The following is a 27,622-nucleotide window of genomic DNA, read 5'->3' on the forward strand; positions in this document are numbered from 1 at the left end:
GCCAAGGCCGTAGAAGAAAGATGGGGCTTTTGAATTCGGCAGCAATTAACAAGGGTACTGTGGTTAGTATAATTTGTTTTGGGGAAAACAACAAAAGGTATTTAATCTCCTCTGCATGTTTCTAAATGCTGCCGGATTCAAAAGACGAACCAGAATTGACAAACAGATCTCCGTGAGTACTTACAGATGTTTGACCTTCACGCTAGACGGTAGAAGATGCAGAGCGATTTAGATATTCGACCTTCGCCAGACGGTGCAAGAGGAGGAAGACGATGGAGTGGGTTTGAAGGAGGAGGAAGAAGACGATGTTAGGGTTTTGATTTTGAAAATGGGAAGAATGAATAGTGAATCGTTTTACTTTTGTTTAGTTTAGATCGGTCTGGTTTGGCAAACACGATTCTGGTCCAGGTGGGTTTGGTTTTACACAGTTAAACCAGTTTGGATTCAAAAAATTTTAAAACCTACCGTTGGATCGACCACTTTACAGGTGTCACCCTGGTGTTACTAGGTAGGACAATGGCTGCTATAGCCAGGCCGTAGAGGATTTGGATCCCATTCAGACAATGCTTAGTCAAACATAAGAAAATGAACAAGAATGAGATTTTCTTTTGTTTTCATTCATTCACACATGTATTTGATATTCTTTAATTTTTTGTAGCTTACAAATAGTGAAAGCACCTTTCCAGAGTGGTACTGATATAATTAAATTACTGAGAGAACATACTGATCATATTAACATAAAACCTTAAGGAAGTTGCAAGGGAACCAAGCATATCATAGATGAGTATACCAGTAATTTTACACCAGCTTTCTAAGAAACAAACGCTTGCATGGATTCTTGAACACAATAATTAGTTTGTTCTGCAAAAGATTTAGCAGCCAAATGTGAGTCAGTGGAGATTGATTTATTTCATTGCAAGTCAACCGGTGGGCAAATGGTATCAGTTTAACAAAGAAATAAAATTAGGGAGAATGTTCTCGCTGCGGCCAGGCACATGGGCCTGCCGCTCAGGGGGCAGGGTGATCATTGCACCTACCCCCATGTGCCTGGGTGCAGCCTATGCTGCGATACAGAGAACAACACCCCATAAAAAATAATAGGCCAACAATATTTAGCTATCAAATTAAAAAACAGAAAACATTCTCTGATCTTCACACGCGGAACATTGCTCTGTAGCAGACCATTATGAGCTAATCATTTTAATTTCACTCATCCTACATCAACAAAAGGGGTATTTCAGAAAGAATGTATTCTGAAAGAGCATACCAAGTTTAGTTGTTGGTTCCGTAAATTTATTTTCAAGTCTGATGTCATGTCCAAGAGCGCGCAAAGCAAAGGTCATTCTCAACCGCAGAGGATATACTTGCAAGCAGGAAAGACCATACCTGTGACACAAATAAGACAGATCGTTATAAGATTCTGGGAACACCAAGAAAGAGGCTTCCATTTGATTTCTACGCTAGAACTTTTCATCCTTCTTGAATTTTGAGGCTCTTTCGACAGATCAAAACTCCTTCCTTTCATCCTTAATTCTTGGATGCACCTCGTAACCGCTCTGTTATCGCTCTTCTCTCTCTGCAACTGTCTTGAAACTTTCCAATACCTGCAAAGCTTCATCTGGACCAAAAATATCATGGTAAGTGAAGAAGAGACGGATATCAAAGATAGAAGCCACCATCTCCTGCATGTATGTTCTTGTGAACGAATGGAAAGGTTAAAGAGAATGGTCAGGAAAAATCCATGGAAAGCTAATAAAAAACAGCATAATTGAAATAATTCCCGTTTGATGTTGTCCATTCGGGTTTCCATCATGGCGATTCGACGCTCGAAGAGGTCTTCTTCTCTTTGCCAGAGCTTGAGTAGCAAGAGATGACCAGGGCTCTCTGAGATTTCCATTAACGGGTGCTGCTGGATTGCAGGAATGGTGGCCATAGCAGACTGGAGTTTCTGTTGATGCTCTTCATCGACAGGGATTTCCACGATGTGGGTTTCTTTATATTCTGCCATTAATTAATATGTCGAGGAGCAAGTAAAATTTGCGACTTCAAATTGAAACAAATAAAAAAAAACAATCCGTCTTCTGCGCAGTGAAATGAATGACTGAACAGTGTCGTATACGATTTTGGAAATCACCGCTTCTTATGAGAAAAAAAGCCTGAGAATTGCAGAGACTGTGAGATGAGAAAGAAAGCCTGAGATTGCTTCACCGAGTACTTGAAGAGTTAAAACATCAAGAAAGTCCCGGCTGGCTCTCCAACGGTCATTTTGAGTATTCGCGCTAAGGTGCGGCACAGCCCAACGGCTGGCAGCAATTGGACGTGCTGGGCTCTCCCTGGAGCTAAATTCAAGAAACGCTCGACTTTTCAACGGTCATATTTTCTCCATTGGCCGGTGATGCATAGTAGAGGCTTTTGGTCATTTCGACAAATTTTTTTTTTTTTTGCAATAGTTTTCATGTACGTTGGTGTACATGCACTGCCCGCACTGAGTAAAGTTTTTTTTTTTTTTTTTGGAGACAGGAGGGGTATCCGACTTTAGGCCGATTAAATCCCCCCTGGGCTCGTACATGATCCCGTGCCACGCACGAACCGGGAACTTCTGGGCCTTAGTGAGCCTCAGGTGGGTGGCCCCAAGAAATTATGCAACGACGAAGAATTGATCAGAGACCTCGCTTCTTGAGGATTGAGTAAAGTTTGATAAGCATAAATTCTATCTTTTACTAAAAAAAAAAAGATAAGCATAAATTTCAGCCAAAATGACCAAAGACCCCCGCCCCTATAATTGTTTTATTTTTTATGACGTAAATTCAATTGATTCTAATCTGACGACCCTTAAAAACTGGCGCAAGGAATTCTCTCCTTCAAATAAAATGCGCATTGGGCGCACTGTTTTCACTTTGTGATCGTTAGAACTACGGTGAGGCGTATTTTTTGGTGCTACTTCTCTTGCCGTTGTTTCTTCACGGTCTCATCACAAATCACGAGCTTCTGAAGAGTGATGCAAAACGAACCATGGCTTCGTCCCATGGTAGTTCCCTGTCTCCACCCGAAATCCCGATGGAGCTTCACGCAGAGAATCGAGGAAAACTCGTTCAGTCTCTTCGCCAATTTTTGACCTCCTCGTCTTGGCCGCTTCATGGTTTCGTCTTTCTGCAAGTAATTTTCATATTGTGTATTATCTGATTTTTATCGTTTGTTATTCAAACACTTGCATAGAATTTTAGGATTCCTACTCAAACATTCGATTACCTTGCGTGTTTCGATTGGCAGGGTGGCGAGGAGCAAACACGTTACTGCACCGATCATGCTGAGTTATTTAGGTATTTGGTCAATTAGTTTAATGGCTTGTTTCAGTTTTGGACTTGATCTTTTTGGCCGATAAATTATGGTTCGACTGCAATATTGATGCTTAGTTTACCGGAGTTTGTTGTCGAATTGTGCATTCGGTGTTCATTTTACTGGGTAGTGTGATACGATTTGGAACGGTATTATTATTCGAATCACGTTATTAAAATCTGCCCAAGTTTAATGTTTAACTGACTGTCGGAGTTGGAACTATTGCTTTTTTGCTCTTCTTCGCAATCTTACTATGTGAAATGGAAACTTAAAAGAGTACGCACGGCCTAAACATTTCAGATTCCGACTTCTTGGAGCAATGGTTTCCCAGTGAAAAAAAACAAGAACTCTTATATTTTTGTTACCTGTTGTCTGTTTAGTAATTACATTATATACATGGGAAGAAATATATGAATGAATTTGAGTATGAAAGTGCATATGTGGTCAATTCAGTCCATTCCCCAGATCCAACTGTCAAAAATAGGCACATGACCTTTCCACATGCAAGGTTCAAAATTTTGGCCTATTGGACCATTTTGCCCCCTGATGAAATATTAACTGAAATGTTTTGTCAAAATTTCGGCAATTTCGAACATTGCACCTTATGTCATTTTGGTTTCTTGGGAAACTGAAATATTCTGGTAATTTCGGTGAAATTTTGCCTAAATTTTCAACATAGTGCACATGGCACAACTAGTCAATAATGGATGTGCACTCAGGAAAACTTTTCCCTTCTTTAAGGCAAACATATAAAAGGTTTAGAGGGTTCCCCTTATTCTAAATAGCTATCAATTAGAATGGGGAATATAGTTCAGATTGTGTCCAAATATTGATACGCTTTGCTATTTTGCTTTTTTCAACTGTAATGTGTGTAGTATATGGAATTTGTGGCCTAGGACTCTAAGAGAGTGGTTTACAGCCCTACATGGTTTGACCTGTGACATATGTTATTGTTGAAAAGATCTGATCCTCTTTTTCTCTCTCTTCATCTAGTTTATTCTCTTTATTATTTTCCATTCACTTGAGTCCTTTTCTTGGTTTATTCTTTAGTTGAATCTGGTTTTCTTCTGTCTATTCCGAGTTCTGCAATTTAAATCTAACTGAATTTAGGTGGCTCTATTTTGGATCTGTAAGTTGTTCTTTATACTGTTTGAAATCCGTTCATCTTTTACTCTGTTTTCTGTTACAAAGGACCCATTATCCGCACAGATTTTGATCCGTGCCTGCATCAAATGCATGTTGAAATCTATAAAAAATTCCTCTTTGCTGCTTTTAGATTTATAATCTGAAACATAAGTTGTATCAAACTTGATCAGACTCAATCAGTTCGTTCTCCACAGGGAGATACTTTGTCTTCTGGTGCTCATGTTATGTGAAAATTTCTTTCCTGTAGGAATGTTTATTCTGCTTTTATCTTCACCCAAAACACACTTCTTGTCATTGCATCAATGTTGGTACATAACTTAGAGTACAGGCTTCGCTGTCTAAGCATCGTTCTTGATCCATTTTACATATGGTAATATTGTTGGTTAATTTTTATTTGGGTTCCTTGTCATAGTCTACTGTTTAGCTAAGTACATCTAAGATGGGCAAACACTATGGAATCGTCCATTATTTCATTGGTGTTTAAAGTAACGATGTCCTTTCAGAGTATTCCTCTTGTGGATTGCGGATGGACTCCACTGAATTTGATCAATATTGAAAGACTTTTATGCTTCAAACTTGAATGGGATGCAGATTTATTTGTCTCATGATGTGCAACTTGATTTGTAGGCAGGAGAGTTATTTTGCTTACTTGTTTGGAGTGAGGGAGCCTGGTTTCTACGGAGCCATTGTGAGTTTCTAACATGTGAAAATTCTTTTCTTCGTTTATTTTTCTTTAAATGGTTATTGGAAATATTATATTGAAATATAAAAGGCCATGTAACGGTGCTATAGCATGAGAGAAGCCTAGAAACTATTTCTTTTTTAACAAAGGAAGTTAATCTATTTCGTTTGTGTTGCACTTGGGCCGATTAAATCTTCATTATACGGCCATCTAGTTTTTAGCCTATTCTAATTTATATAATCTCTTTCATATTTCGCAGATTAGTGTTTTTGAATTCTCAAGTAGAGAATTAGGGTCTAATCAGATAGAGAATAAGTTTCTATTAGCTGTGGTTGTGGGCTTAGGTATTGGAGTCAGGAATTATACTTGGTTATGAGATGCTTTCTGAGTGAATTTTGAGGAATTGAAGATGCAATCTTCGATCAGTACCCTTAGCTGCCTGTGGGTGCTGCTAATTTCCTGCAAAACTGGATGGTTGTTCAGAGCATAGTTCGAGAACTCGTTTCATTTCGGTATTTCGAGCTGACCGAAATATCCGAAATATTCGAAATTTCGGTCGAAATATTGTATTTTTTCTGGTATGTTTCGATAGGTCATTTCGGTGGGTTTTAGGCCAAGTTAAGGCCTGAAACTTCATGGAAACCCTATTTTAGGCTATATAAACACATTTAAATGTTCAAATTGCAAAAATAGTCACCCAAAATGGTGTTTTGGATGTGCACCATTGATTGGCAATGTACGGTCGAACCCTAATGTATAAGTGTATAACTTAGTTAATTACACATTTACACATACACATTGTACATTAAACAAGTAAATTGACTTGGAAGTTGGAACTAAGTTGGAAACATAATGACTCATAAGATAAGTCATAAATCATAATATTAAGTACATAAGACATCAAGTCAATAACAAGTTAACAAATAACAACTTAAGAGTTAAGATTTAAGAAGATGATATCAAACATTCCAAATCACAATATGTCAATATCCCCAATTGTCCCCTATAAGGCTACAAGTCAAGTAGTCAACTAGTCATCATTCATCTCAAATGTTTACAAATTTGCTAATAATAACTACTCCGCCGTCCAGGATCAACCCCACTCATGGTCCGCTGGAGCCGACGTGTATTGCTCTCCGACTGTAGGACAAATGCATGCCACGTCATAGTCTGGGAGAAGAAGCGAGTGTAGTCATCCACAGTGGCCATGTAAATTGCATCATCAACATGCTGAAGGTAACCTATCCTAGGATATAGGTCACCAAACTGTGAAGAAGTACTACCCACTGATACACTATGATATGAGTCATATGACGGCTCGGGAGCATGTACGGGTTATGCGTGCGGTGGTGGTTGGGTAGCAGTATAGGAAAAGAAGTCATGCACAAAAGACGATCCACTATATCCTTGTGAGTGGGAGTCATACTCAAAATGGGAATGGATGGAGAAGATATAGGCTGCTGCCCCAAGTGTCGCCAGAATGCCCTTCGCCACATGGATGTGAATGAGATGAACCATGCTCGATTGTCTTTGAGATGGATCTGCTGTCTACATGAAAAGATGGGGCACGGAAATGCCCGCTCGATCTCTGTCTCTATCGCCAATACTCACCACCAAGAGCCGAGATAGGGCATCAATGTCCATAAGCTCACCGCCTACTAGTACCACTACCACGACCACCGGGGCGGGATTGGCCACGTTGCTTTCTCGAGTAGGTCGAGGTGGACGATGTGGGCCGTGTGGCTGGTGTGGGGCCGGTGGGGGCACGGATTGCCTCTTGCTGCTCTTGTACCACAAACGGGACTCGAGTTCCCTCATATGCTTGACCACCATCACCATCATCATCACGTCCATCATTACCTTCATCATCACCTCCATCATCACCATCTCCACCAGGACCACCACCACCATCTCCACCATCACCATCTCCACCACCACCATCTCCACCAGATGACATAGACCAATCTTCATCCTCCTCATCAATACCACCAGTAGACTGGAACGGTATGGGTGACGCGTCCCGTGCATGTACCTCACCCTCTGCAGCCATGATGTCATCCACATCGGCTTGTATGTGTTCAGCTATCATGGGGTCAGGTCTACCTCCAGGCTGATCTAACACTGGCTCACCTCTATCCCTCACCCAATCAACAATAGGATCTTCATCATCTGACTCCACCTGGAAAATGTCGGCGAGATCGATATTTTCCCTGATACCCTCTTGTCCCATGCGTATGTGTTGCATCTTCAACCTCAAATTATAATGCACATACACTAAGTCAGAGAGACGTTCAGAACCCAATCTATTTCTCCTCTTGGAGTGGATGAGAGAAAATGTACTCCAATTCCGTTCACAGCCAGATGCTGAACATGTCTGGGAGAGAACCTTGATTGCTATTTTTCTTAAATTGTTTGCCGAACCCCCATACAACACCCACCATTCAGCTGCATTATAACAAAAGAAACATGTCACCTTCATTTCAAAAGAATAAGATATTGAATTGAGTAATGACTAATGAAGTAATGACTAATGAGTACCGGCATCACCGCGTGTCCGCCTCTGTGCACTTCGGTTCCAAAACTTCCCAATGCATCCCTAAAAGTCTTCAACTATAATCATTTGGAAAATATTTAAAATTAGTAATGACTCGTTACTTTTTAGTATTGAATTGAGTAATTCCAAATGAATTATAACTTCTAAGACTCACCTCATTGTTGCATATCGCCTGTAATTTACTATTCGGCTCCAACTTGGCAACTACTTCTTTGACTGCGTCAATAAGACTATTATTCAACCCAAGCCTATGACTGTATTGGTACTTGGGGTTCAAATAATATGCTGAAATTGACATTACATATTCACTAGTTAGTAATATATCCTTCAAATTAACTTTAAAAGATGTAATTGCATAAAAAAACAAAGAGTGTACTACACTCACCAGCCTTATGCAGTGGATGCATAAGTTGATTTTCCCAGCGCTCCTTGATAATTTTGAGAAAGTGTTTGCTACCTCGTGGATTTGCATTGTAAACACCTTCATTCATCAAGTCTATGGCAGCATATAGATGTGGCATGGTTGGTCCCTTGATAGCAGAATCAATTATATGCAAAACCTTGACCACTGGGTCCAGAAGTTGTACCACTTTATGCAACTTAGACCAAAAGTCATCTGATGAAATTGTAGCTTGTGCTTCCCTACCACCATGGGTATTTGACCCATTCCAGTTGAACCAGTCTTCAGAAGCAAACATTGATCTCAGTCCAGACTTCTTGGTTTCTATACTCTTGAGTGCAATGTAGTTGGTGGCGAATCTAGTTATGCCTGCCCTCACTAAGTCACCCCCACCCCCACACTTCTCCCTCAAGAGGTTTAGTGCAAACCCATGGTTGTAGACAAAGTTGGTCATTTGCCTTGCCTTTTCCACGACATGTTGTACCAATTTGATCTTTCCCATGTCCTTCAACATGAGGTCTATACAATGGGCAGCACATGGAGTCCAAAACAACCGGTACTTATTGTTTTGCATCAACCTCTCACCGGCACTCTTGTAGTTGCTTCCGTTGTCCGTTACAATTTGGACAACGTTCCCCACTCCTATATCTTCTACCACTTCCTTCAGCAATTTGTAGATATACTTTGGATCCTTTTTCTCCTTGGATGCATCAACAGACTTCAGAAAGACTGTCCTCCCATCACAATACACCATAAAGTTGATGATGGACTTTCTTGTAGGACCAGTCCAACCATCACACATTATGGTCACCCCATAGTTCTCCCACAGCCCCCTCATTTCATTGATGTAGTCTTCAAGCTCTCTCTTCTATTGGGGCAAATACACATTCATAATCTCATATGGGGTGGGCCCCTTGTACCCTGGGCCAGCCTCAGCAATGGAATCTATCATAGCCTGATAAAAGGGGCCTTGTCTTTGTTTCTTTGGGATGGTATGGTATAACATCCACTTAGCTATAGATTCCTTCACCATCCCCTTCAGATTTTTCCATGCTCCCTTGATTTTTGGTTGTTTGTTGCCTTTCTTTCTATAAACACCAGGTGCTTGGTGAAGTCCTGGGTCATCTTGTGGTGGTGGAGGCGGAGGGGGAGCTGCCCTCGTACTCTGTGATCTCCTAAAGGGATTAGGCAACCCACCTCCTCCACTTGTACTGCTCCTCCACTACCACTAGCACTTGACTCCAGAGGTACTAGCTCCTCCACTACCACCTACTCTCTGTCTCTCGACTCTCTCTTGATCCTCATGATAAGCTGGCTCTGCTCATCATCTGTGCTCGTCTCCAATCCCTAGCCTCTTGCTCAGTCTCTATATCATCAGGAACATAGACATCATCACTGTCATCATCATCATCATCACGATGGCTTGATTGGCCTCCCGCTGTACACCTCACTGCTTCCTCAAGATCTACTTTTGCCTTCTCCCTCTGAGCCTTCCTCTTACTCCCTCCCTTCATGTAATCAATGATAGCCCTAGATACCTCCACAGGGACCATATGACATGCGACCACTTCAGGAGAATTTCCAGCTAGATGTTGTTTGAGTCTAGTGGCACCACCTCCCAAAAACTGCATGTGACAATAGTTGCATTGGGATTTTCTTTTATCCCCATCAATTGGAGTGCCATGTAACCATGCAATGTCACCCCTAGTGCGCCTGGGTGTGCTCCCCTCCTCCTGGGTCTGGGCCGGCTGCCTCTGCCCCTCTTGCCTCTGGCTTTGTCGTTTACCACGGTTCGTCATAATCAGACTAGTTTACTGTTGCATGAATAAAAGACAATTCATTAATAACGGAAGCACATCAATTCTTTTAGTTTAAAATTTTAAATGTTTAAGAATTAAGATTTAAGAGCATTAACACAAGTATATAAGTATATAACTTAATAACTATTTAGTATTTTCCCCTTAAGTCCCTAACCCTCATATTTTTCTCATATTTAAAAACAATTTTTAAAAATATTTTTCAAATAAATATTGGCCTAGCACAACAAAATCGAAAAGATATGTAAATGGGCAGCAAATAAGAAGTATGTACAATTTACTTTTATATTTTTCAGTAATTTTAAAACAAAAACCTCATATTATTTCTTATTTTTTGCTATTTTTTTGAATTTTTTAAATATTTTTTATAATTTTCAAAAATTAAAATAATTAATTATTGGCAGAAAAATATTTTTGACACCATGAGGCCATAGATCGGCCAATGGTGTCTAACATATATTTAATTCATCACCATACAATATACATAACCCCTATTATTTTTTGATTTTTGTTGTAAATAAATCCAATTTTTGAAGTAGAAAAATAAATAAATAATATATATACCAAAAAAAAATTTCGACACTGTGAAGTCGTAGATCGGCTTCCGGTGTCTAACATATATTTATTTCATCACAAACAAACATGTTGATCAAGCATTTCCCTAAAAAAAAATCAATTTTGAGAATATGGTTTTACCTGAAATAGTGGAAAGGCTTCACAGATGTGCTAAGAAGTTTGTTCTCCAAGTGATTCCGGCGTAGATGTGGCAAGGATTCAAGTGGGAAGTGGAAGATTGAAGAAGAAATAAGCAAAAACCTTCAAAAACCAAGCAAAAGAGGAAAAATGCTCTGTTTCTCAGTCTCGGTCGAAATTTCAACCGAGACTATCGAAACATGGTATTTTATATAAAACATTTTCTCGAGATTTTCGAAATCTCGCGAGATTTTGAAAATGTCTCGAAATATCTCGAAATCTCGAGAATTTCGATCGAAATTTAGTATTTTTTTGATTCGAGGGGTCATTTCGTTTCGAGGGGGTCGAAATTCTCGAAATCTCGATCAAGATTTCGCGAGATTTTGAACTATGGTTCAGAGGAGATTTTTTATGGAGGTGAAGTCCTTCTATTAGAGCAATTGGATCTGAACTTTGGTTCAGTAATAAGACTTTTATAGGAAAGGGGGAATATACATGAGCTGTGTTTCTTGGATTGTCACATACTTTGCTGATAGCTGCAAAATCTTGAGGGACTCAGACTGAAATTCTGTGGGAAGGACTTAGCGAATTGGTTACCATCTTTGAAAGAATCCAAAGTTCTCGTCGGTAATATATGTGACAGTAGAGTTGAGTTTCAGATTAGGGCTGTTAGTGAGGGAAGTAGAAGAGGTTGAAGAAATAAGAGGAGAAGAAGAAGAAAGGAAGAAGAGGTATTTCGGTAGAGAGAGTTGTGTGTTAGAGATATCTCTCCACACCTATATTACTTCACTAATAAAGATAAGGATATTACATACAACTCCCTAGGGAGTTAAAAGATAAAAAAGCAGAAAATACAGAATTACATAATAAGGGAATTAGTAATAAGACTTGTACCTAAACTACCCTTATTATATGACTTCTAACACTCCCCCTCCCTCAAGCTGGAGAATATATATCATGCATTCCCAGCTCGCTTAGGAGAGTACTAAACTGAGGAGAAGCAAGGGCCTTGGTGAAGATGTCTGCCAACTGATCACCAGTCTTCACAAAAGGAGTACAAATACAGCTAGAGTCTATCTTCTCCTTGATGAAGTGTCTATCAACCTCAATGTGCTTAGTTCGGTCATGCTGAACAGGGTTGTGAGCAATACTGATAGCAGCCTTGTTGTCACAGTAGAGTCTCATAGGCCCTTCAGTGTCAAACCTCAAGTCTTGAACTAGTCTCTTCAACCAAATGAGTTCACACACTCCATGAGCCATGGCTCTAAACTCTGCCTTTGCACTAGATCTGGCTACAACATGCTGTTTTTTGCTTCTCCATGTGACCAAGTTACCTCCCACAAAGGTACAATAGCCTGAGGTGGATCTCCTGTCTGTAATGGATCCAGCTCAATCAGCATCAGTGAAACCTTCCACTCTCAAGTGACTGTGTCTTGCATACAACAGTCCTTTCCCTGGAGAAGACTTCAAATATCTGAGAATCTCCTGTCTGTAATGGATCCAGCCCAATCAGCATCAGTGAAACCACCTTCCACTCTCAAGTGACTGTGTCTTGCATGCAACAGTCCTTTCCCTGGAGAAGACTTCAAATATCTAAGAATGCGATGCACAGGATCTAAGTGGCTACTCTTGGGGGCATGCATGAATTGGCTCACAACTCCCACTGCATAAGAGATATCTGGGCGTGTCATAGAAAGATAGATAAGCTTCCCCACAAGTCTTTGGTATTTTCCCGCATCAACAAGAGAAGGACCACAATCTTCTCCTAGTTTGTGATTTTGTTCAATAGGAGAATTTGCTGGTTTGCAGCCTCACATCACTGTCTCTGTCAACAAATTAAGAACAAATTTCCGTTGACATATGTTGATTCTTCTCTTGGTCCTTGATACTTCGATGCCTAAGAAATACTTCAAGGGACCCAGATCTTTGATTTCAAACTGTTGAGCCAAGTAGATTTTCAGTTGTTTTATCTCAGCCATATCATCTCCAGTGACTACAATATCATCAACATAGACAATGAGGGCTGTGATGGTACCATTTCCCCGCTTGGTAAAGAGAGTGTGATCAGCTTGACTCTGGGAATATCCATTCTTTAGAATAGCTTGTCGGAAGCGCTCAAACCATGCCTTTGGTGACTGTTTGAGACCATATAGGGTCTTCTTGAGGAGACACACTTTCCCTTCAGCTAAAGGCATTTTGAAGCCTGGTGGGGTTTGAATGTACACGTCCTCTTCCAAGTCACTATGAAGGGAGGCATTCTTCACATCTAACTGATATAATGGCCAATCTTTATTGGCAGCCAAGGATAATAGAACTCTTATAGAGTTGTGCTCAGCCACAGGAGCAAATGTCTCCTGATAGTCAATCCCATAGACTTGACTGTACCCGTTGGCCACTAACCTTGCTTTGTATCTCTCAATAGTACCATCCGATTTATACTTGATTGTGTAGACCCATCTGCATCGAACTGGGACACATCCCCTGGGAAGATCCACCAATTGCCAAGTACCATTCTTTTCAAGTGCCATCATCTCCTCAGACATGGCTTGTCTCCACTTTGGGTCAGACATAGCATCAGCAAGAGTCCTGGGAATGGAAGCAGTAATAAAAGCAAGATCTGTAGGAGAAAGAGCATCATAGGAGACAAACTGGACTATAGGATTAGTACAAGCTCTTTTCCCTTTTCTAACAGCAATGGGAAGGTCTAAATCAGATGGGGGAGAAGGGATATCACCTGAATGAGGAGAATGACTCACAGGATGTGGATCTGGATCCAAAGAGGACTCTTGGAAGGTCTTCTTTCCTTTATTATGCAAGCCTTCACCTCTTTTGTAAGTAATGTGGCAATCCGTCTTCTTACCAGAACCATTGTCAGCAACCAAATCTGTATTCACATTTCCATCCACAGCCCTATGCTTTCCAATGTCAATTGTAAAGGGAGAGATAGGTAGAGGATAATGAAGGAGATCAGTAGCCTGTTTACTTTCACAATTCTCCCCCTGAAGAGGATGTTGAGATGGTGCAAAGAAAGGGACAGACTCAAGGAAAGTCACATCTTTGGAGATGAGACACCTGCGGGAAGATGGATGATAATACTTGTAACCTTTGGTAGTAGAAGAGTACCCAAGAAAGAGAAACTTGAGAGCTTTGGGATCAAGTTTAGTGCGATGTGATTTGTTAACATGCACATAACAAACACAACCAAAGATTTTTGGAGGAAGAGAGAAGGCAGAGACCTTGGGAGATAAGATGTCCAAGGGAGATTTGTAGCCAAGAAGTTTGGTAGGCATGCGATTGATGAGAAAAGAGGCAGTGAGAAGGCGCGCAGATCAGAAGGTCTTGGGGACATGCATGCCAAACAAGAGACTACGGGTGACCTCCAATAAATGGCCATTTTTCCTTTCAGTAACCCCATTTTGTTGGGGTGTGTCAACACATGCTAGCTGATGGATAATGCCATGATTAGTAAAGAAGGTTTGGAGGCCAACAAACATGTATTCTCCCCCTTTATCAGACCGAACAATTTTAATCCGAGTCTCAAACTGAGTAAGAATCATCTGATAAAAGTTCTGAAATGCATCACAAACATCACTTTTATGTTTCAGAAGAGAAGTCCAAGTAGCACGAGAAAAATCATCAACAAATGACACAAAGTAACAATAGCCAAATAAAGAAGTAGTATGGGAAGGTCCCCAAACATCAGTATCCACAATATGGAAAGGAGCAACAGTTCTATTACCATGATATGGAGATGAAGAACGACAGTGTTTGGCAAACATACATAGTTCACATTGAAAAACATGGGAAGAAGCAATAGAAGAAAATAAGTGAGGCAATTGTTTCCTCATTACAACAAAAGATGGATGGCCAAGACGACGATGCCATAACATAACAGAATCCACAGAACTACTATCATTACGTCTACACATATAGGACTGAGCTATGGGCAAAAAAGGGTAAAAAAGGTAAAGGCTTCGCTCCTCACATCTACTACCAATAATCTTCTTCGTCACCAAATCCTAAAAAAGACAGTGAGAAGGAAAAAATGTAACACAACAGTTTATAAACTTAGTCAAATGACTCACAGATAAAAGATTCAGCGTTAGGTTAGGGACATGAAGCACAAAAGTGAGGGAAATAGATGATGTCACAGGAATGTTACCCTTACCAGATATGGAGGAAAGGGAGCCATCAGCAACCCTAACCTTATCCTTTCCAGAACAAATGGTATAGGAATCATAATAATAGGACGTACCAGTCATGTGGTCAGTGGCACCAGAGTCAATGACCCAAGACTGGGCTGCAGTAGGGGCTGAGGTGGAGACCTGTAAGGCTGAGGATGATGATGAGCTGGCCACGGTAGGTGTAGAAGATGTGCTCAGCTAAGACACAACCTGGCGAACCACTGCATCCATAAAGGTGGAGTCATCCTGTGTAGCATCTGCTTCAGTCATCACGGAATGAGCTCGAGCTCCCCTTCTACGGCCACCATGACCATGTGCGCCTGGAGGGTGACCATGAAGAGACCAACACCGATCCTTGGTGTGTCCAGTTCTCCTACAATGATCACATTTAAACCTGTCTCTCTCAACTCCACTAGCACCAATTGTCTCCACTGCACTAGCTTCCTCACGGTTAGGCCCTTGGCCTCTACCACCTCCACGGGTGTCTCGCAAAGACCTGTAATTGAGGGCTGACCTCTCATGAGATGGTGCTAGGGTTGGTGCCATAGTAACACGCCGAGTCTCCTCACTCTGTAAATAACTACAGACCTCACTAAGGGATGGAAGGGGAGACTGGCTTAAAAGCTGGAGTCTGACTGGCTCATAGTCAGAGTTTAGACCACCAAGTAGAGAGAAGACACGCTCCTTTAGAGTCCGATACACTTTTGCTTCATCCTCTGGGTTGGTCAAATGAAGATCCCTGTAATGGTCATACTCCTCCAAAAGACTAAGGAAGGCACCGTAGTACTCAGAAATGGTTCTGTCACTCTACCTCATTGAGTGAATTTTTTGGTGAAGCTGATAGACCTTGGCAGAGTCACCCACTCGATCAAAGGTCTGGGAGACACTGTCCCAGATTTCCTTGGCAGTCCCTTTTCTTATAAATCTTCTCCTAATCTCGGGCTTCATGGAGAAGATCAACCATGTCATGGCTGTAGAATTTTCAATCTCCCATTTGTGATAAGTAGGTGAACCAGGTTCTGGGGCTTTGATAGCACTTGTAATGTGCCCAAGTTTCCCCTTGCTCCTAAGGGAAAGCCTCACAGAGGGTGACCAATCTAAGTAATTAGTGTCATCAAGCTTCACAAAGGAAATTTGTGTAGATGTACTCTCATAGTCTCATAAACCAACTGAGGGACAACAGTAGTGGGCTGTGAATCAGCAATACTAAGCACAGATGTATCCGAATCAGGCATGATGGCAGGGAAATGACACTTGACCATAAACAAGAACACCAAAGACAAGTGGGGAGTACACACTCAACCCAAACAGGCAAAAAATCCAACAAACAAAGTAGGATAACACAGTGCCGAAGCAGTTCCAGCAGCAAATCCTTAAGGGGACTCAAATCAAGCACCTCTAGTGCATTTCAACATCATTCCAGCAGGCAATCCTTGATAACACTGTACCATAAAGCTCGCAAGGAGTAGCATCAACTTCAAACAGAGGAAAGGCCTCCCAAAGGCTGTGCATACACATTTCTCAACCAAGGGAGCATCAAAGTGCAGCTTAAATGCAAGAAAAATAGAGACTATATACTCTCGGCTTTACCTTGGCAGTACATAGGATCCCACGAAAAAGAGTTCTGCTCATATGGCTTCTTCAATCAGCAAGGAAGGACACAGTCATCATAATAGATGTCCTAGGGCGATGCTAATGGACCAAACCAAGACACAAACACAAGCCGAGAGAAGAGAAGAGAGAACCTGCAACCTGAACCTGGCGGAACTTCTGGCAGCAGCTGGGTGAGATCCAGATCTTCAAAGGAGCTTCAAAACAGCTCAAGTAGGGCCTTCAACCATCTAAAGAGGCTAGAATGAGCCTATTCCATACTCTTTAAGCAAAGCTTTACATAGGAATCTCCTCTTTGGAATCCTAGGGCACAAAGGATTTCAAAGAGAAGAGAAAGAATGGGAACAGGGACTGAACACGACTCTCAAACCCTGAACCTGCTCTGATACCAAGTTGAGTTTCAGATTAGGGCTGTTAGTGAGGGAAGGAGAAGAGGTTGAAGAAATAAGAGGAGAAGAAGAAGAAAGGAAGAAGAGGTATTTCAGTAGAGAGAGTTGTGTGTGAGAGATATCTCTCCACACCTATATTACTTCACTAATAAAGATAAGGATATTACATACAGCTCCCTAGGGAGGTAAAAGATAAAAAAGAAGAAAATACAGAATTACATAATAAGGCAACTAGTACCTAAACTACCCTTATTACATGACTTCTAACAAGTAGTTCAGAGACAACTTTATCTAATTATGCAACCTTAAGCTGGTTTGAAGTCCTTTTGAGACCTCAGAGTGTCCTTTGATGGAAAGGGTAGAGGCAAGTCTCAGTTCTTTTGGAAGCTCTAGTTTGATCAAGTCAATTTATTTTGGTTTAAATTTGGAAGCAGCAGTGTTCTAAAACCCTGCCCGCTTCTCGACCCACTTAGGTGGGTTGGGTGGCCTGTCAATTGGTTAAACCGTTGAATCAAAGGGTCAAACAAATTTGATCTTTAAAACATTAAGTGTGAGATTATGTGAATAAATATTAAATATAGTGGACAAAAGCACAATTCAAGTGATAATATGTCAAGTTTCTAGATTTTGGTTTCGACCTTGGTTTGCAAAATATTTCGAGTTTCGACCGAAACCTGGCTGAAACCCTGCATCTTTTTTTGGCTGATGGATTTGATAGGAATTTTCGGTGGTCAAATGATCATATTTTGGCCTGTAAATTCAGGGTTAAGCATCTCTAAACATAATGGAACCTTTAGATTGTTAAATAAACACATCCAAAATGCTAGTTTGGTTCCGTACCCTAGGTTGGTAGTGTACAACATACCTTGCTATATACTTCAACTACACATAATTTAGTACTAGAACACATAAAAGTCAACGAAAACAATTAAAATATGCATTACAATTGAAGAAAAATCATTTAATATTATCAAAGTAACAAGTGTGCTAGTGTTAAAACTATAACTAAAGTGTTAATGTAGTCCTAGATTGGTAGGAGACCAACTAGGACTAAGTAAACCAGGATCTGACATGAATAGGTAATCCAAATAGGTCAAAATAAGGTTTTAGGTCAAAATTAGGGTTAGGGTTAGGTTTGAGGTGTTGGTTATGCTAGGCAGGTGTAGGGGAGTCTATCAGTGAAGGTTTTGAGATATTTTAATGAACAGAAGTGTGTAAACTAGAATGGCAGCAGATTAGGGTTATGGGTTTTTTGGAAAGTGGAAATTGAAAGGATCTAGGGTTTAGAGTGATGGAGTTTGGGGTTAGGGTTTGGATTGATTATTCCTAGTGTAGGGAATGAAATTCGATTCAGGTATGGTGTGTTTTTGATGGTTGGATTGGTCTGTAAAGAATTTGGGTAATGGAAAAACAGCTTAGTTCGAATATTCCAATTGTGTAGGAGAATACTCGATCCAATTATGTGAAGGTGTTGTTAGCTGAATGGTTTGTTAAGAATTTTGGGAGATGGGATGGTTTCAAGAGATGGGTAGGAAAATTAGGGGTTTGGGGTGGTTTGGAGGATTAGGAGAAGAATGGGTATTGATGGGATGATTCAAACTTACTGTTGTTGCAAGAGCCAGCTCAGTTGGTTAGAGGCTTGAATAAATCTTGAATCTTGAACTCGAACTTGAAGGAGATCTTTAAAAAATTGAAAGAAAGCTTTAAAGAACCACCCGGGCTTCACACCGCAAGGTGTTGATTGGATCAAACACCAATCCCACCAACGAACCACCCGGGCTTCCCACCGCAAGGTCATCCTTGGTCCTGTAGGGTCGTTCATCACATGTGTATCACCTTGGTGTTTCATCAATCTCCATAGGTGATGCAGATCCAAGGGCCTACATCCGCAAGAATAAGAAGAAGAAGCCCTAGGAATAGGGCCTGTTTGGAGCCTTCGTTTATTTTTCAGTCTATTTGTAAACTTAAATTGAACCGGTTCAGACCATGGTCCAATTTAAGTGATTTAATTCTATTGGTTGTTAGGGAGTCTTTTTATTTTTCCATACTTATTTTATTTTTGTGATCGATGGACTGTATTTAGGGTTTTAGGGTTTAATGGGAGTTAAGGGGGATTAGGGTTTTGTTGAAGGGATGGGCCTAGGGTTAGGATCGAGTGGAGGGGGTGATGTGAGGGTGCTGTAGTTAATGTTTGAATAAAATTGAATGGTGGAATTGGGCTGGGCAGAGTGTAGATGGTCTAGGGTTTGATGGATCGATGGGCTTTGATGGTGGATGACAAGGGGGATTGATGAGGCTAGGTTTAGAAGATTAGAATAAGAAGAAGAAGCCCTAGGAATAGGGCCTATTTGGAGCCTTAGTTTATTTTTCAGTCTAATTGTAAACTTAAATTGAACCGGTTCAGACTATGGTCCAATTTAAGTGATTTAATTCTATTGGTTGTTAGGGAATCTTTTATTTAAGTTGTTTTAGCTGTTTATTTAAGTTGTCCCACCCCTCCATGATTTATGTAGAGGGAGTGATTTGTTTTTGTAATAGGAATCAGCCTAGAGATTCAAATTCCTAGGCTGAACTGGATTTAGGCCATTGGCCTCCAAATTATAAATAATACAATTTGTGGGAGGTTCCCCCACAATTCAGATTTTCAAAAACTCAGCTTTCTGCTTGCTGCCTTGCTCCATCGTGAGTGTTGCCTTGTGGATTCTATTAAGGTGAAGGGGTTGGTGGACCAATTATAAGAGAGAATTATTGAAACCCACCTGAGAAAGGAAACTACTATTTCGGAGAACCAATTTGGTTTTATGCTAGGAAGATCTACGATGGAAGCTAATTTCTTACTTAGGAGACTTAGGTCCCGTTTGGTAACACTCCTGCAGAGTGCTTCTGGTGATCTTTTGCTCTCTGGGAGTGCATATAGAATAGAATAACGTTTTGCACACATGGTTCAATCTTGTGTTCTCCCAGACTGGACCGGTTGAAAAAACATGAAAAGATCAGGAATTGAGAAACACCAAATTGAAGCTTCTTCGATTTTTCACCACAAATTAAAGATCAAAAGGATAGAAAAATGAAAAGCTACTCCCGATAAAAGTCACACTCGAGTGAAAGTGTATCTCTCCTCTCATGCCATTCTCTCTTCCACGAGCTCCGCCCAAACCTCTGCTACTGGACTTTAGGACAACGGTGCTGCATCAGCTTTCTTATCTGTTGCTGGACCTCCTCTCACGCCATTCTCTCTTCCACAAAGGTGAGAGACGGTGCTGCATCTACTTTCCTCTCTATTGCTGGACCTCCTCTCATGCCATTCCCTCTTCCACGAAGGTGAGTCTCTCTCTCTCTCTCTCTCTCAGAATTTCTGAACCCTGAGATTTTAGGGAGTTCTTCCATGGAAAAGAAAAAGAAATCTGTTGAAATCAAGAAAGAAGAAACGAAGCCCTTAGGTTAGGGTTTCTTCCATGGAAAAGAAAAAGAAATCTGTTGAAATCAAGAACCCTAAGAAACACCCCGAGAAACAGCCCCTCCCCTGCGTTCTTTCTTTATTTCTCTCTGAAAACCCCTGCTGAAATGTCCAACAAAAACTCTTTGAAACTGAAAAATCCAAAACCCAAGAAAAGACAAAATCCAACACTGCTCAGGTGTGGGGTTCCATCGTGTGCTAACCGCAGGTTGTGTTATGAACTCTCGCTTGCTTTGCTCTGTAATGGATGCAGCAACACAAGAAAATTATTAATTAGAAAAAAAATCAAGAACCCAGGTTGAGAAAAAATGGAAAAGAAAATTACCTAAACATGGGAAGAGATCAGAGCCATGGATATGACTAAGGCAAGGATGAGTAGTATTAGAAGAAGGTCTTGGCATGAGAGGACGAAGTCTCCTGCAACCCATCAGCCACATTTTGGCTCCTGTAACAGTTAGTGTGAGTGTAGTAATGGGTTCAATGTAGTTGGCTGAAAAGAGGGTAATTGAGCTGCAGAGGGAATATAACAATTAGGGAGAGAGGGTGTTTAGAGTTGCAGACATGGAGAAGGAACAAGAGAGGGAGGTCGATGGATTGTGATTTAAACAGAAGAAAGTGAAGGAGAGGAGCGGAGGTTGACTGGGTTATATAGAAGGAGAGATGGATGGAGAAATAATAGAGAATGGAGAGGGCTTACAGCAAGCTCTGCAATCTAATAATAATAGTAACCATGAGTGTAATTAGAGTTGCAAACAACTTCCATTCATTCTACTAACCAGGAGCTGTAAATGAATGATTATTTGAATATTTTACTGTAAGTACATCTACATGCATAGGAAATTAGGCAGAGAACAAGAATATTGCATGTTGTTTGGCCTTCCAGTTTATCTTTTCTTTACATCTGGATGCATGTGGTCTGAATTGTTGTTTGTCTAGGTCAATACTGCCTCTTTCAGCTAATGACTAAAGGATATATTTTTTTTAATTAATGGAACTTATTAGTAATATAATCATAATTATTATGGATTAATAATGAACATAATGGCATTTATGTAATTTTTTTGTATAAAAGAAGTGATTTTGTAAAATGACTGCCAAACACTGTTTCTATTCTTTTTCTGTTCATGGAACAATTCTGTAACAATTTTACCAAACGCCGTTTCTCTTCCATGAGTGCATTCTCATAGCAAGGAATCGAAAAAGAGCACTTCTGTGAAAAGAACGTTCTCCCGGAACAGAAGTGTTACCAAACGGGACCTTATAGAAAGATATAAAGAGGGCAAGAAGGATCTCCATATGGTATTTATTTACCTAGAAAAAGCCTATGACAGAGTCCTTAGAGAGTTAATCTATATACAAGAGAAGAGAAGGGTGTCATGTAAATATGTAGACACAATTGAAGATATGTATAATCATGTGTTGACTAGCGTAAGAATTGTGGGGGGTCAAGGTAGTGAATTCCCAATTACAATGGGTTACATCAAGGATTAACCTTGAGCCCTTATTTGTTTGTGCTTATCATGGATGATTTAAGCATACAAGATGAGGATCCTTGGTGTATGCTTTTTGTTGATGATATTGTTTTGGTGAATGAGACAAAAGTAGGGATTAACGCCAAGTTGGAGGTATGGAGATCAACCTTGGAATCAAAAGGTCTTAAAATAAGTAGAACAAAGACGGAATATATGGTGTGTAACTTAGTCACACTAGGGCGGTTAGTGAGGTGTTGAATATTGATGGGAGGAAGATTACAGAGTGATTATTTTAGATATATGTGCTCAATAGCAAAAACAGAAGGTGATATAGAGGATGATGTAGTTAGAACTCTAAGTTGGACCGATTCTAGATAATAGAGAGAGGATTTGCACAAGAAGGAGAAAGAGAAGGCGAAGAGAAGAGAAGAGAGGAAGAAGAAGAGAGATTGAGAGAATCGTATGTGTGTTAGGAGGGATTCCTCATAATACCTATTTCACTTCATTAACCTCTTAGGGAAATTACAAAAGGCTCCCTAGGGAGGTAAAAGGAAAAAAGAGAAATAAAATATAAAATTACTACTCTAGTGCGCTTTGCCCTGCTTTACATGCGAAAAGGTTCAACTCCCAAATTGGATAAGAGAAAAAGGTGCCTTATACTAAGGACATGAACTAAAGTACCCCTAACACATAAACTCTAACACTCCCCCTCAAGCTGGAGAATAAAAGTCATACATTCCCAGCTTGCACAACAGGGTACTAAATAGACTAGGAATGAGACCCTTGGTGAAGATATTTGCTACTTGGTCTTCTGTCTTCACAAAAGGAGTGCAAATGCAATCAGAATCCAGCTTCTCTTTGATAAAGTGTTGATCAACCTCAATATGTTTGGTTGGATCATGCTGAACAAGATTATGGGCAATACTTATAGCAGTTTTGTTGTCACATTAGAGTCTCATTGGTCCTTCAGTGTCGAAACCCAAGTCTTGAAGTAGTCTCTTCAGCCATATAAGCTCACATACTCCATGAGCCATGGCTCTAAACTCTGCCTCCACACTGGATCTAGCTACAATTGGTTGTTTCGTGCTCCTCCAGGTAACTAGGTTACCACCCACAAAAGTACAGTACCCAGAAGTAGATCTCCTGTCAGAGACTAAACCAGCCCAATCAACATCTGTGTAGCGTTCAATCTGCAGGATTTCCTGGACAGGATTTCAAGTATCTAATGATGTGATACACCGCATCCAAATGTGGACTCCTGGGAGCATGCATGAACTGACTCACTACTCCAATTGCATAAGAGATGTTTGGTCGAGTCAAGGAGAGATAGATTAGTTGTGAAACTAATCTTTGATACTTGCTTACATCGTAGTTTGAAAACTCGTTTCGTTTCGGTGTTTCGGGCTGACCGAAATATCAGAAATATCCGAAATTTCGGATATTTTGATCAAAATATTGCATTTTTTCTGTTATGTTTCCGTAGGTCATTTCGGTTGGTTATAGGCCAAGTTAAGGCTTGAAACTTCATGGAAACCCTATTTTAGGCTATGTAAACACATGTAAATGTTCAAATTGCAAAAATAGTCACTTAAGTGGTGTTTTGGATTTCCACCATTGATTGGCAATATACGGTCGAATCCTAATGTATAACTTAATTAATTAGACATAAACATTGCTTAAGACTTTAAGTACTGGATGACGTAATAATTAATAAGCAATTTAAACAAGTAAATTCACTTAAAAGTTGAAAACATAAAGTGAATGACTCATAACTTAAGCCATAATATTAAGTACAATAAGTCAATAACAAGTTAAGAAGATGATATCAATATGACAATATCCTCATTAGTCCAATACAAGTCAAGTAGACATCACGTAACTCAAATATTCTAATAATAATTACTCTGCCTTCCAGGATCGACCCCACTCATAGTCCGATGGAGCCGACGTGCATTGTTCTCCGATTGTAAGACAAATGAATGCAACGTCATGGTCATGGAGAAGAAACGAGTGTAGTCATCCACAACGGCCATGTAAATTGCATCATCAACATGCTGAAGATAACCTATCCTAAGATACGGGTCACCAAACTGTGAAGAAGTACTACCTACTGATCCTACTATGATATGACACCTGTAGGAACATGTACGGGTACGGCTGGTGGGGGTTGGGTAGGAAAAGATGTCATCCACAAAAGATGATCCACTACGTCCCTGTGAGTGGGAGTTGTACTCAAAATTGGGAATGGATGGAGAAGATATATGCTCCTCTCCCCCCCAAGTCAACTGCCCTTGGCCATATGGATGTGAATGGATGAACTGTACACTAATTGTGCTGGAGATGGACTGGTCTCTATTTGAAAAGATGGGGCAAGTAAATGCGTACTCGATCTGTTGTCCCTATTGCCAATACTTAATTCACCAATAGAGCCAAATAAGGTATCAATGTCCATAAGATCAACTTGCCTTCTAGTACCACGAGGACGGGACTGGCCATGACGCTGTCTCGAGTAGGTCGAGGTGGCCGGTATGGGGGTACGTGCACCGTGGTCTGTATCTTGTGTGGCATGATCAAACTGTGTTTCTTTGGTGAATCAGATCGGCTCTTGCTGCTCTCTTACCACATACGGGACTCGAGTTCCCTTATATGCTTGACCACCACCATCACCTCCATCATCACCTCCATTATCACCATCTCTACCATTACTACCGTCAACACCATCATCATCTCTACGAGTCTGAGTCTAAGCTTAAGTCTGAGTCCCACCACCACCATTGGAGGATACAGACCAATCTTCTTCCTCCTCATCAATAGTGCCACCAGTAGGCTGGAATGGTATGGGTGACGTGTCCCATGCGTGTACCTCACCCTCTTCAGCCATGAACTCATCTACATCAGCTTCTATATGTTCGGCTATCATGGGGTCAGGCCTACCTCCAAGTTGATCTAACACTAGCTCACGTCTATCCCTCACCCAATCCACAATAGGATCTTCATCATCTGACTCCACCTGGAAAATGTCGGCGAGATCGATATTTTCCCTATACCCTCTTGTCCTATACGTATGTGTTGCATCTTCAACCTCAAATTGTAATGCACATACACCAAGTCAGATAGACGTTCGGTACCCAATCTATTTCTTCTCTTGGAGTGGATGAGAGAAAATGTACTCTAATCCGTTCACAGCCAGATGCGGAACATGTCTGGGAGAGAACCTTGATTGCTATTTTCCTTAAATTCTCTGCCGAACCCTCATACAATACCCACCATTCAGCTGCATTACAATAAAAGAGGCATGTTATATTCATTTCAAAAGTATCAATACATACATAATTTAAAGAATTAGATATTGAATTGAGGTAATGGGTCTAATGACTAATGAGTACCGGCATCACCGCGTGTGCGGCCTTGCTCTGTAGCATTGGTTCCAAAACTCCCCAATGCATCCCTAAAAGTCTTCAACTATAATCATTTGGAAAATATTTGAAAGTAGTAATGACTCATTACTATTTAGTATTTACTGAGGTAATTCCAAATGAATTATAAGACTTACCTTATTTACGTCATTGTTGCATATAGCTTGTACTTTACTATTAGGCTCCAACTTGGCAACTACTTGCTTTACTGCTTCAACAAGACTACTATTCAACCCAAGCCTATGATTGTATTGGTACTTGGGGTTTAAATAGTATATGCTGAAAATTGGCATTACTTATTGTCAATGCCTTAATAGTTAGTAATAGATCTTTCAAATTAACTTTAAAAGATGTAATTGCATAAAAAAAAATTATACTCACCAACCTTAAGCAGTGGATGCATAAGTTGATTTTCCCAGCGCTCTTTGATAATTTTGAGAAAGTATTTGCTACCTCGTGGATTCGTATTGTAAACACCTTCATTCATCAAGTCTATGGCATTATATAGATGTGGCATGGTTGGTCCCTTGAGAGCAGAATCAACTATATGCAAAACCTTGACCACTGGATCCAAAAGTTATACGACTTTATGCAACTTTGACCAAAAGTCATCTGATACAATGGTAACTTGTGCTTCCCTGCCACCATGGGTATTGGACCCATTCCAGTTAAACCAATCTTCAGAAGCAAACATAGATCTAAGTCTGGACTTCTTGGTCTCAATACTCTTGAGTGCAATGTAGTTGGTGGCGAATCTAGTTATGCCCAGCCTTACTAAGTCACCCCCACACTTCTCCCTCAAGATGTTTAATGCAAACCCATGGTTGTAGACACAGTTGGTCATTTGTCTTGGCCTTTCCACAACATGTTGTACCAATTTGATTTTTCCCATATCTTTCAACATGAGGTCTATGCAATGGACAACACAAGGAGTCCAAAATAGCCGATACTTACTGTTATGCATCAACTTCTCACCAACCTTCTTGTAGATGCTTCCGTTGCCCGTTACAATCTGGACAACGTTCCCTACTCCTACATCATCTACCACGTCCTTCGACAGTTTATAGATATACTTTGCATAATCTCCTTGGATGTATTTACATACTTGAGAAAGACTGTCCTCCCATCACAATATACCATAAAGTTGATGATGGACTTTCTTGTAGGACCAGTCCAACCATCATACATTATGGTCACCCCATAGCTCTCCCACATCCCCCTCATTTCATTGACCGTAATGTGTGATGGTTGGACTGGTCTTACAAGAAAGTCCATCATCAACTTTATGGTGTATTGTGATGGGAGGACAGTCTTTCTCAAGTCTGTGGATACATCCAAGGAGAAAAATGATGCAAAGTATATCTATAAACTGTTGAAGGGCGTCGTAGATGATGTAGGAGTGGGGAACCTTGTCTAGATTATAATGGACAACGGAAGCAACTACAAGAAGGCCGGTGAGAAGTTGATGCATAACGGTAAGTATCGGCTGTTTTGGACTCCTTGTGCTGCCCATTGTATGGACCTCATGTTAAAGGATATGGGAAAGATCAAATTGGTACAACATGTTGTGGAAAAGGCAAGACAAATGACCAACTTTGTCTACAACTATGGGTTTGCATTAAACCTCTTGAGGGAGAATTGTGGGGGTGACTTAGTAAGGCTGGGCATAACTAGATTCGCCACCAACTACATTGCACTCAAGAGTATTAAGACCAAGAAGTCCGGACTTAGATCTATGTTTGCTTCTGAAGACTGGTTTAACTGGAATGGGTCCAATACCCATGGTGGTAGGGAAGCACAAGCTACCATTGCATCAGATGACTTTTGGTCAAAGTTGCATAAAGTGGTTCAACTTTTGGACCCAATGGTCAAGGTTTTGCATACAGTTGATTCTGTTCTCAAGGGACCAACCATGCCCCATCTATATGATGCCATAGACTTGATGAATGAAGGTGTATACAATGCGAATCCACGAGGTAGCAAACACTTTCTCAAGATTATCAAGGAGCGCTGGGAAAATCAACTTATGCATCCACTGTATATGGCCGGTGAGTATAATTTTCTTTTATGCAATTACATCTTTTAAAGTTAATTTGAAAGATCTATTACTAACTATTAAGGCATTGAAAATATGTAATGTCAATTTTCAGCATACTATTTGAACCCCAACTACCTATACAATCATAGGCTTGGGTTGAATAGTAGTCTTATTGAAGCAGTAAAGCAAGTAGTTGCCAAGTTGGAGCCTAATAGTAAAGTACAAGCTATATGCAACAATGAGGTAAGTCTTATAATTCATTTGGAATTACCTCAGTAAATACTAAATAGAAATGAGTCATTACTAATTTCAAATATTTTCCAAAATGATTATATAGTTGAAGACTTTTAGGGATGCATTGGGGAGTTTTGAAACTAATGCTACAGAGCAAGGCCGGACATACAGTGATGCCGATACTCATTAGTCA

The 27,622-nt window shown here is 40.4% G+C and overlaps 2 protein-coding genes across 2 annotated transcripts in view; one reads left to right on the forward strand and one right to left on the reverse strand.

The window, feature by feature from the left end:
• Window positions 1–1,342: 1,342 nt before the first annotated feature.
• LOC122669337 lies at window positions 1,343–2,059 on the reverse strand. Its single transcript, XM_043866085.1, has one exon. It carries the CDS (start codon window positions 2,006–2,008, stop codon window positions 1,346–1,348), a length of 663 nt encoding a protein of 220 aa, XP_043722020.1. The 5' UTR covers window positions 2,009–2,059; the 3' UTR covers window positions 1,343–1,345.
• Window positions 2,060–2,949: 890 nt separating this feature from the next.
• Window positions 2,950–27,622, forward strand: part of LOC122668960 (xaa-Pro dipeptidase) — an 85,037-nt gene continuing 60,364 nt past the window's right edge. Inside the window, exons 1-3 of the mRNA XM_043865560.1 lie at window positions 2,950–3,156; window positions 3,271–3,320; window positions 5,110–5,170. Coding sequence (XP_043721495.1) covers window positions 3,013–3,156; window positions 3,271–3,320; window positions 5,110–5,170 — 255 coding nt within the window. The 5' untranslated portion in view covers window positions 2,950–3,012. The remainder of the gene's footprint in view (window positions 3,157–3,270; window positions 3,321–5,109; window positions 5,171–27,622) is intronic.

This window comes from Telopea speciosissima, chromosome 7 (assembly GCF_018873765.1).
Source record: "Telopea speciosissima isolate NSW1024214 ecotype Mountain lineage chromosome 7, Tspe_v1, whole genome shotgun sequence".
Classification (NCBI taxonomy): domain Eukaryota; kingdom Viridiplantae; phylum Streptophyta; class Magnoliopsida; order Proteales; family Proteaceae; genus Telopea; species Telopea speciosissima.